Raw genomic sequence first — 12,178 nt, 5'->3', positions numbered from 1 at the left:
TGAGTAAAGTTTACTTGCTCTACGGGAGTTATCTCCAAAGCAGGTAAGCTCTGAGACAGCAGAGCTGGTAGCGGGACATAACAGAGGGAGGAAGAGAAAAGCCTAGAGGGGACGTGGGAAAATCAATAAGGCTGTAGAGAACCCCGAGCCAAGCTGAGGCAACAGACGGGGCACTTGGACAATGGTATTAAATAAAGAGTTGCAGTGATAAGAGAGTGCCCCACTTTTTAACAGTTCGCCATCTGTTTTGGCTTGCAGGTGGGTCTGATGCTAGTTACAAAAACACTGTCCATGCACAACCTCTCCCCTTCTCTCCACCCTATGATACTGAATTATCAGAAAGAACGGTCATATCACTCACTCCTGTCCTATCAAGAGAGAAAAGACAAAATATCTGCTGATTCAGATTTTTTTAAAACCAATTGTCTCCCAAATAATATGAAAAACGTAATTCCTCAATTTCTAAGTTACAGATCGATGGAGAGGCAATCTGAAACCTGCCATATTATATAAAACATATTTTTAGTCACCTAATGTTGTAATTTGTGTCCATATTCAGCCCAGTTTCCACCACATTCAATCTCTTGATCCAAATTGTTTTGCAGAGTCTGAGTTTCAGTTAATGACAACCACCTCTAGGTTCTCTAGTCACATGATCTATACCATGGAACATGAATCTCCAAGCTCAACTACATGTGCAGTCATAGGATATTTTACATCCCCTTGTTTCAAAGCTCCAATATGTTCTATGATTCAGTCCCTTAATGGTCCAATGGTACTCCCAACATACATCTTTAGACACTGACAAACAAGTACATATACCACACATTTTGTACCCACAACTGATATTATTAAGTTTAGCAAACACTTCAGCCACTTAGTTTAGGAGACACATTAAAGTACCAGGAGACACTCTGGTTGAATTTAGCAGCTTTGGTGGACCATGTCAGGAAAGGCAACTTATGCCGTAAATCAAACGCACAAAAGGTGATGGGATACTTCTTGCAATACGTGTAACCACTGGGAGCCGCTTGTGGAAGCATCTCACACCATTATTCTTTTGGCCACCATGCCACCTCAGATTAGACCCAGCCATATACAAATCAGTCCTGACCCTGCTCTAGTGTGGACAGTCCAGCCTGAACTGCCAAACCAGATCCTCTTGATGGGTTGGAATGCTGCCCGAATGATTATCATGTGGTTAGGCTTATTGCAAGTGTTCCTTCCATCTCCTATTGTGCGTTTCATCCTGTGGCGGCTTTATCTAGCGAATTTGCCAAACTGATACAAAACACACAACACAATGTTCATTCTCCTACATCGCACCCAAGACCTGGAACAACCTCCCTCAGCCCATCAGAGCCCCCTCCTCCCTTCTTGAGTTCTGCAAGTTCTTGAGTTCTGGCCATGAAATAAGCACCTTGGGGACCACATCGCTACACACCTGTCCAAGCGCCTGGATACCCTCTCCGGTGATTAGTGCACTAAACAAATCAGTGTAATATGACATAACAATGCACAATACAGTGGTTTCTTAAGAAAGAAAAGGGCACATATTGGGATTACCACACTCTATTCAAAAGGTATTCATCATATAGTAGAACATTGAAATGTTGACAGGGCCACCGAAGACAGTAGAGCAGCGGCAGGCTGTAAACGTTGGTCTAGGCTCACTGCCATCACCACTGGAATGTGATCAATTATAGCTTCTGACTCTTTCTCTCTGGGATAGGTAGATTGCAGGCGAAAGGGAGAGGCAGGAGGTGTGGGAGAAGGCAAACAACGAGCTTTCACCTCCCCCATCCCTTGTGCTTCACGTGGCGTTAGAGCAGCAAAAGTAGGGGAGGGGGGGAATGCGTGTGTCAGAGAGGGTTAAACACTCACCAGGAGCTGTGAAAGGCTCAGATGTTTCTGAGTCGATTGGCTTTTTAAACCCCCTGTATGTTCAAAGAGCCCTTTTTTGATTAAGAAATGCTGCCCTCTTAGAGTTCCATGAGCTTATAAAGGAACTCTGCCTTCAGCCTCATTTCTCTGTTTTTCATGGAAGTCTTTGGAGACTTGCAATATCCTTATAATGTACGCCAGAGAAATGATCTATCTCTTGATCTGTTAGCTCCTGCTTCCTATTTCCTGAAATACTTTTCCCTCTTTTGCCTCTATGGTACTTATGTTTGATCCCATCATGATATGTCTCCCCTTCTCTTGTCTGCTGCAGAACCCAGGTTCCTCACACACTCATTCTTCTGAGGTCAATGAAATGAGTACCGTTGAGTTATAGTGACACCTTTTGTTGCATTGCTTTTGAGACCTTAGGGGAAACACAGGCAATCAATGAAACCTCTTATTGAACCCAGAATGTATTGAGGCTTTTGCATGGACTGAAGTCTAGCGAAGTCTGCCTTTTATGTGAGAGACAAGACATGGACACGTGTCCCTCTCTAAAAGGCTGGCTTTGGTCATAAGAACTCCGTGGTTATTAAGGAAACCTTTAATGCTCCTAGTTAGAAACCATCTCTCCAAGGGTCAGTCTGCTAATCCTGTCCAGCTGGTGTACTTTTGTGCTGCTGATGCTTTCAACAAGATGCTGCATTAAATGCTTGCTCTCTAACCATGTACAGAGTCTCAGAGAAAGAGCTCACCTGATTTTACTATCAGCTTCTCGTTTCTGAGAATGACCCATCCAATCTAACTAAAATGGAGTGAATAATGGGCCAATCCTGTTTGTAAATGCTTAGTGTTAAGTTAGCGTGCCCTGTTCCCTTTATGTGAAATGTTGTACTGTTGTTGTTCACAGAAAATCAACCAAAAATTCATCACACAGAAGGAAGAGTTCCACACACTGCAGAGCATCGTGCTTCATGAGGTGACGAACAACGTGGCGGGGGTCAGGAACTCGGCCACGGAGGCCTTGCTGTGGCTGAAAAGGTAAAGAGTTCCTTCGGCCGGGCGGGATTGGTGGAGATATGGGACTGAGATAGGACAGCTTCCAGCAGTACAGTGGACCACCTGCATCCACTGGGCCAGCAAACACAGCCATGGTGCTGTGGCATGGTATCTGCGGGTGACCGTGCAGTGGATGTGTGGCGGGAGAGGAGGTTTAAACCTCTCTAGCTGACTGCGCATCTGTGCACATGGGAAGGGTGCATAGGATTTTGAGCAGGTCCACACTCCCCCAGTAGAGCTCATCTAATTTCCACCGTGTACAGAGAGTTCAGCAATTTCTCTTTTGGGAATGTCTGAAGAAACCTCTACTGTGAACCCCTTTGCTGTCCAGTGCCCTATTACTTTGCAGTTTGGTTTGTGCTATACAAGTGCCTCATACATATACATAAATGCACACACACACTTATATAGGGTAAGTGGGGTGATTTCAAAAGTCTCTTCTGACCGAGCTGGAGTACTCTTTACAGTATGGCACTAGGGATGGCTTCAACCCAAACCCCCTCACCCTCCAGTAGAGCGTGGCTGCCTGACCTGCCCCCCCTCCCCTCTTGAGGACTTTGCTACCCGTAGTGACCCCAGCTCTGCTACAAATATATCACAGCCCGCACACTTTTCTGCCCCTGCTGCGTTACAAACTTTTTTCACAAATTTTTATTGAAGCCGGAAATTTAAAACCTAAGCATATAAACATATAAAAATTGCATCCTTACTTCAAAACAAGACAGAAGAAATCTCATCTGGGACAATTTAGACAAATTCATAATACATTAATAATACGCACAGCAAGGATCAATATAAACATTTACACAATCAAAAATTCATAAAATTCAACACCGAGACCCGGCCTACAGAATGTAAATGTATTTGAGCTTATATAGCGCACAGCTACCCGCAGTGGGTTTCCTGGCGCTTGCTTAGGGAACCCGTCCTGGTATTCCCCTGTGAGATAACCCCGGCAGGGTATTTACAAGGTGAAAGCCAGGCATCCCGCCGCGAGGGGCCGTTGTGGAGATTAAGCAAGCTATTGCCCAGAGTCGCAGAGTGTGAACCCATGAGTCGAGAAGGCACCGGAGCGAGAATTATCGAGTCCGTGGAATTTTTAGCCCAAGACCCGCGGAGGCGGGGAATTGAACCCTGGTCCAGGGCCGATCTCAGCTTCCGGGTCTGCCGCCTCTAACCCCTGAGCCACACTTCTCCACATAAGAAACAACATAAAAGCAGTCTCCCCCCCCCCTTTGTTTAATCAAAGTAGAAACCCCATATTTTGTTAAATTTCTTAACACTTCCCATTTGTAGTCCAAAAATGCGTTCACTTTTCTTAACTAATTTCATCTTCTGACCCCACTCCAAGCCCGAGGGAATCAAGTCGGTGCGCCATTTTTGCAATAACAGTGATCTGGCTACTGCCATGCTACATACAATAATTGTATCAATGAGTCTGTAAAAGAAGGGTCAGGATCAAAACCAAATAGAATTAATTTATCGTTGACTGCCAATTGGATATTATACTCATGTTCCAAATAGCTGAATAGATCTACCCAATACTTATAAACTTTTGGACAGCTCAACATAGTATGCGACCAATTGGCTAATGGATGAATTTGATAACGAAAACATTGAGAGGACTGGTTCGCATACATTTTCGAAAGAGAATGCGGAGTTTGATACAATAACCATTTGCTGAAAAACCGCATCCTGCGCCAGTTTGCCCCTCTCAACGTGCTAAAATTAAGTTTATTAATAGTTGACCAAATATGGGTAGACTTCTCGAAATTTCCATGATCCGACCATTTCTTAATAGCTTTCAGCTCAAGATCCACTCCCTTAATGGAGGCTAGATATTTCTCCCAGGCACCAGTTTTTTTATCAGATGCTCTAACCAGTAGTTCATCAACCAACTGGCTATGTTCAATTAAAAAGAGACCTCTAATTCTACAAAATATTTATATAGCATGCTATATGAATTTACCAAAATAAAATCATTTGAGATCAACCGTGACATTTCAGCTATTGTCACCCAATTCCCATTTCTCCAATAGTCTGAAACTTTGCTAAACCCAGCTGCTGCCCGTTTTGACGCCACATATAAAGGCTGTCTTACCCCTGCCAAGGGCAAGATTCCTTCTACCAATGTGGCTGAATTAATTACAGGAAAAGAGTACCATTTAAGAAAGGCCTGTCGTTTTTTAAATAACCAGTCAAGGCACTTATAACGCACTAGTTTCGGTGATCTAACAATCAGCAAGGGGGAGTGAATTTGACTGTCCTTACAAATTAAGTGCATAAAATTATTACAAAAAAGGTTTGGTTGCGGTGAGAGTTTGAATCTAGATAAGTATTGTGCAAAACGAGCTTCATAGTAATCCCTTAGGTTTGGAAGGGCTAATCCTCCCTGATCCAAATCCTCATATAAAGTGCTGAGTTCCGATTCGAGGGGTTTTCTTTGCGCAGAGGAATGCTGTAAACATGGACTCTACCTGAGTGAAAAAGAAGCCTAATAAAGTGCATGGTATTGAGGAAAACAGAAAATTAAATAACGGAAGAACAGACATTTTAATTAAGGCCACTCGCCCCAAAATAGAAAGGGGGAGCATACTCCACCGAGAGAACAAGTCCTGCACTTTCTTGATAAGAGGAACAAAATTCTATTGAAATAAATCGTTGACAGATTCAGAAAAAAACCCAGATATCTCTTTGGGTTGATATTTACAGAATTACGAATGTCAGGGTGAAGATCTAAAGTTACCCTCCCACATTGCAATTCTTCTGTCTTCTTCCCTTTATTTATTCGATAACCATCTAATGCCTCAAAGTCTTCAAACAACTGGAAGACCTTTGCTTGGACCTCAATTGTTGCTTTGATCATGAGCACGATATAAAGTTTTAATTTAGGCATTGATGGAATTGGGGGGCAGATATCAGCACAGTTCCGAATAGCTATTGCCAAGGGCTCGATGAAAAAGGCAAACAGAACTGGTGATAAGGGGCACCCCTGCCTTGTACCTCATTTAATTTTCAACGACCCTGCCACAGCCGTATTGATAACTACATTGGCTACGGCGTCAGCATACAGATTACTGATGAAAATTATAATCTGAGATGGAATACCAAAAGGCTGCAAAATTGTGAACAGAGTCTCCCAAACCACTAGATCAAAAGCCTTCTCGGCATCCAATAGTAAAACTGAGGCTGGTATCTTCTGTATATCAAAATAATCTAAAGCCTCTGTCAAAAAGTGGGTATTCGTAGCTAATTGTCTGCCAGCGATAAACCCGTTTTGATCCGGATGGATCAAATCCGCCGCGTTACAAACTTAACTCAACCATTCTGTTCCTTTCCCTTCCACAGGGGGTTGAAATTTCTGAAGGAGTTCTTGACAGAAGTAAAGAACGGAGAAAAGAGCATAGATACTGCGCTCAGTAAGTGAAAGTTTAGTCTTTTAGTGTGGTTTTGCAAATGTTAATATCCAAACATGCCAAGTCTGTGATTATTTAGCAGGAACACTACTTGTTTTACAGAGGTATGCTTCTTGCAGAGACAGGACACCCCCCCCTTTGTTTTCCAGATTACCTGATGTTCCCCCCATTTGTGTACATTTGGCCTACAGTTCTTGTAATTATCATGCAGTCTTTGGTTTTTGAACAACACACGTTCATGGAATGCTGTGTGCTGATGACCGTTATTGCATTTTTTTATTTTGTTTTACCAATGTAAAGGGCATTACCCTTTCTTTGAATTGAAGACTGTGACCTTGGATGCTTGTACTTGTTACACTCTCTACCATTAAATTAATTCTAGAAGTTTTCAAATTGAAATGTTGCTGCATGGTTTAAGAGGGCGTCTCTGCGAGGGTAAACTGCATTGCTATTTACAGAGGGAGAAAGAATGAGCCTTCATACTTTGTGGTTCCCTCACTTACAGAATGTTTCTCTTTATGTAGTGCTTGAGAAGTGGGAAGAAGCCTACGGGAGAATCATTGATTAGTGAAGTGTGGCCCTCAGATCTCACAATGCTTGCAGGTTCACTCCAGGATGAGCGCTCGGGTCTTTTAGACCCACAGTCAGTAACTGAATCACTATTGGTTGAAAAACCTGGCAAAACATGACTATTTTAAATGATTCTTAATTCAGAAATCTTTTATGGTTCAACTTTATTGGCATGATTAAGCAACAGCAGCGGCAGCCCTGGGCATCTGTAAACCAAAATGGCGGGAATAGTGGAAGTGACATCACACACACTTTGACCATAATGACATCCAAGGAGGTGACATCATATGACAGTGAATCTTCCAGCAACTGATGTCACGTGACCTTAACCCGGATGAGATAAAAATAATGGACATCACTGAAGATGAATATTAACTTTGTGATTAAGATTAAAACATGTGCGGTACAAAAGGGGGTGGTGATGGACGGAGCATCTGAATCAATCAAACACTCACACCCAGTCAAAAGATCTGGGTTTAATCCATCACCGTTCTTTAGCCCACTCTGCCACCCCAGTTCAGACATGGCTATATGCAAATCAGTCTGACCCTGTGCCTCTTGGGAACAGTCCAGCCCGAAATGCCAAGCCATGTCTTTCCTGGACCGGAAACAAGCTTCAGAGGACTGGTTTCTGGCATTCCAGCCGTCTTCAGCCCGGCTTGCTTGAATCCAGTGGCAAAGTGAGCAAGGGACTCACGTCTGAGCATACCCTGCCACACTTATGGCGGCAAAAGCGGTACAAAAGGGGGTGGTGATGGACACAGCATCTGAATCAATCAAACACTCACATGAGGCACAGCGTCAAGGCTGATTTGCATATAGCCATTGTCTGACCTAGGGTGGTGTGGAGTGCAAAAAACGATGGATTTAGGCCTAGATCTTTGTACTGGGGTGAATGTAAGACATTGTTCTGCATTCTGTCCAGCAACTGTTATTTTTGCAATTTTCACCCCGAGTGGGCTGGGTATGCTCAGACGTGAGTCCCAGGCTCTCTACATCACTGGAGTCAAGCTATCCAGGCTGAAGAAGGCTGATAGCCAGAAACTGATCCTTGGATGCTTGATTCCGGTCTAGGAAAGACATGGCTTGGTATTTCGGGCTGGACTGTTCCCATGAGGCACAGGGTCAAGGCTGATTTGCATATAGCCATTGTCTGACCTAGGGTGGTGTGGAGTGCAAAAAACGATGGATTTAGGCCTAGATCTTTGTACTGGGGTGAATGTAAGACATTGTTCTGCATTCTGTCCATCAACTGTTATTTTTAAAATTAAAACATGACACACATGTCTCTGTTGGAGACACCTATGCTAGCGTGCTGACATTACCTTTGAAAGTAGTGGGGTGTAATATAGCACTTGTCCTAAACTGTGGTGATCAAACCGAAAAAGCCACATGTCTTCTGGGAGGGTTTCTGGGTGGAGTAGGTTGTCCATCCCTCCTACCCCCTCAACAAAATTTGAAAAAAATGGGGACAAAAAGTGCATTTTAAAGCAAACTATTCACATAGATCTGCTTAAAAGCCAGGGACTCTGAACTGGCACTAGTTAAATATGCAAGTCCTTTCATGCTGTGCCAAGCCAGTGAAACCTGAGGCACCCCAGAAATTGGCCCTCTTTTTTCAAAATGTGCTATGGTGACCCCTATATTCCAAAAATAACCTCCATTGTGCCAGGACCAGCATTTTGTGTTGGGTGCCCCCTTACAGCAACAGTTCCATACAATATGCTAGACCCTTAATTTTGCACGGGTGAACCTTATGTCAAAATTTACTTCTAGCATGTTCGGTCCAGCTTTTTTCCATTGGTGTCCCCCTCCTCTTTGCCACTGCAGTACTCCTTTATATCAAGAATCGCCTTGAGCGTGCTAGCGCCACCATTTTTCCATTGGTGCTCCATATGCAAAGATTTCCTCAAGTATATCTGTACCAGTATTTTATCGTGGGTGTCCCTTATGCCAAGAATTTCTTCTATTACTCCGGTGACCTCCAGTACTCTAGTGCTGCCATTTCTCCATGGGTACCCTATGCCAAGAATGACTTCCAGTACTCTTATGCCGCTATTTCTCCATGGGTACCCTGTGCGAAGAATGACCTCCAGTACTCTAGTGCCGCCATCTCTCCATGGGTACCCTGTGCCAAGAATGACCTCCAGTACTCTAGTGCTGCCATTTCTCCATGGGTGCCGTATGCCAAGAATGACCTCCAGTACTCTAGTGCCGCCATCTCTCCATGGGTGCCGTATGCCAAGAATGACCTCCAGTACTCTAGTGCCGCCATTTCTCCATGGGTGCCGTATGCCAAGAATGACCTCCAGTACTCTAGTGCCACTATCTCTCCATGGGTACCCTGTGCCAAGAATGACCTCCAGTACTCTAGTGCCACCATTTCTCCATGGGTACCCTGTGCCAAGAATGAGCTCCAGTACTCTAGTGCCGCCATTTCTCCATGGGTGCCGTGTACTAAGAATAACCTCCATTACTCTAGTGCTGCCATCTCTCCATGGGTACCCTGTGCCAAGAATGACCTCCAGTACTCTAGTGCCGCCATTTCTCCATGGGTACCCTGTGCCAAGAATGACCTCCAGTACTCTAGTGCCGCCATCTCTCCATGGGTACCCTGTGCCAAGAATGACCTCCAGTACTCTAGTGCAGCCATTTCTCCATGGGTGCCCTGTGCCAAGAATGACCTCCAGTACTCTAGTGCCGCCATTTCTCCATGGGTGCCGTGTACTAAGAATAACCTCCAGTACTCTAGTGGCGCCATTTCTCCATGGGTACCCTGTACTAAGAATGACCTCCAGTACTCTAGTGCCGCCATTTCTCCATGGGTACCCTGTACTAAGAATGACCTCCAGTACTCTAGTGCCGCCATTTCTCCATGGGTGCCGTATGCCAAGAATGACCTCCAGTACTCTAGTGCAGCCATTTCTCCATGGGTGCCCTGTGCCAAGAATGACCTCCAGTACTCTAGTGCTGCCATTTCTCCATGGGTGCCGTATGCCAAGAATGACCTCCAGTACTCTAGTGCCGCCATCTCTCCATGGGTACCCTGTGCCAAGAATGACCTCCAGTACTCTAGTGCAGCCATTTCTCCATGGGTACCCTATACTAAGAATGACCTCCAGTACTCTAGTGCCGCCATTTCTCCATGGGTACCCTGTGCCAAGAATGACCTCCAGTACTCTAGTGCTGCCATTTCTCCATGGGTGCCGTATGCCAAGAATGACCTCCAGTACTCTAGTGCCGCCATCTCTCCATGGGTGCCGTATGCCAAGAATGACCTCCAGTACTCTAGTGCCGCCATTTCTCCATGGGTGCCGTATGCCAAGAATGACCTCCAGTACTCTAGTGCCACTATCTCTCCATGGGTACCCTGTGCCAAGAATGACCTCCAGTACTCTAGTGCCACCATTTCTCCATGGGTACCCTGTGCCAAGAATGAGCTCCAGTACTCTAGTGCCGCCATTTCTCCATGGGTGCCGTGTACTAAGAATAACCTCCATTACTCTAGTGCTGCCATCTCTCCATGGGTACCCTGTGCCAAGAATGACCTCCAGTACTCTAGTGCCGCCATTTCTCTATGGGTACCCTGTGCCAAGAATGACCTCCAGTACTCTAGTGCCGCCATCTCTCCATGGGTACCCTGTGCCAAGAATGACCTCCAGTACTCTAGTGCAGCCATTTCTCCATGGGTGCCCTGTGCCAAGAATGACCTCCAGTACTCTAGTGCCGCCATTTCTCCATTGGTGCCGTGTACTAAGAATAACCTCCAGTACTCTAGTGGCGCCATTTCTCCATGGGTACCCTGTACTAAGAATGACCTCCAGTACTCTAGTGCCGCCATTTCTCCATGGGTACCCTGTACTAAGAATGACCTCCAGTACTCTAGTGCCGCCATTTCTCCATGGGTGCCGTATGCAAAGAATGACCTCCAGTACTCTAGTGCAGCCATTTCTCCATGGGTGCCCTGTGCCAAGAATGACCTCCAGTACTCTAGTGCTGCCATTTCTCCATGGGTGCCGTATGCCAAGAATGACCTCCAGTACTCTAGTGCCGCCATCTCTCCATGGGTACCCTGTGCCAAGAATGACCTCCAGTACTCTAGTGCAGCCATTTCTCCATGGGTACCCTATACTAAGAATGACCTCCAGTACTCTAATGCCGCCATTTCTCCATGGGTACCCTGTGCCAAGAATGACCTCCATTACTCTAGTGCTGCCATCTCTCCATGGGTAACCTGTGCCAAGAATGACCTCCAGTACTCTAGTGCAGCCATTTCTCCATGGGTACCCTATACCAAGAATGACCTCCAGTACTCTAGTGCTGCCATTTCTCCATGGGTGCCGTATGCCAAGAATGACCTCCAGTACTCTAGTGCCGCCATTTCTCCATGGGTGCCGTATGCCAAGAATGACCTCCAGTACTCTAGTGCCGCCATCTCTCCATGGGTGCCCTGTGCCAAGAATGACCTCCAGTACTCTAGTGCTGCCATTTCTCCATGGGTGCCGTATGCCAAGAATGACCTCCAGTACTCTAGTGCCGCCATCTCTCCATGGGTGCCCTGTGCCAAGAATGACCTCCAGTACTCTAGTGCCGCCAACTCTCCATGGGTGCCCTGTGCCAAGAATGACCTCCAGTACTCTAGTGCTGCCATTTCTCCTTGGGTGCCGTATGCCAAGAATGACCTCCAGTACTCTAGTGCTGCCATCTCTCCATGGGTACCCTGTGCCAAGAATGACCTCCAGTACTCTAGTGCCGCCATTTCTCCATGGGTACCCTATACTAAGAATGACCTCCAGTTCTCTAGTGCCGCCATTTCTCCATGGGTACCCTATACTAAGAATGACCTCCAGTCCTCTAGTGCCGCCATTTCTCCATGGGTACCCTGTACTAAGAATGACCTCCAGTACTCTAGTGCTGCCATTTCTCCTTGGGTGCCGTATGCCAAGAATGACCTCCAGTACTCTAGTGCCGCCATCTCTCCATGGGTAACCTATACTAAGAATGACCTCCAGTCCTCTAGTGCCGCCATTTCTCCATGGGTACCCTATACTAAGAATGACCTCCAGTACTCTAGTGCTGCCATCTCTCCATGGGTACCATGTGCCAAGAATGACCTCCAGTACTCTAGTGCCGCCATTTCTCCATGGGTGCCGTATGCCAAGAATGACCTCCAGTACTCTAGTGCTGCCATTTCTCCATGGGTGCCGTATGCCAAGAATGACCTCCAGTACTCTAGTGCCGCCATTTCT

The 12,178-nt window shown here is 45.8% G+C and overlaps 1 protein-coding gene across 1 annotated transcript in view; it reads left to right on the top strand.

The window, feature by feature from the left end:
- Positions 1 to 12,178, top strand: part of PLEKHA8 (pleckstrin homology domain containing A8) — a 174,691-nt gene that overhangs the window by 122,050 nt on the left and 40,463 nt on the right. The window contains exons 11-12 of the mRNA XM_086942199.1: positions 2,795 to 2,925; positions 6,292 to 6,362. Of these exons, the coding sequence (XP_086798325.1) occupies positions 2,795 to 2,925; positions 6,292 to 6,362 (202 nt within the window). The remainder of the gene's footprint in view (positions 1 to 2,794; positions 2,926 to 6,291; positions 6,363 to 12,178) is intronic.

The sequence above is a fragment of the Lissotriton vulgaris genome, chromosome 10, assembly GCF_964263255.1.
Source record: "Lissotriton vulgaris chromosome 10, aLisVul1.2, whole genome shotgun sequence".
NCBI classification, from domain to species: Eukaryota; Metazoa; Chordata; class Amphibia; order Caudata; family Salamandridae; genus Lissotriton; species Lissotriton vulgaris.
Note: the sequence above shows the minus strand (reverse complement) of the source record. Positions and strands in the feature narration are given on the sequence as shown.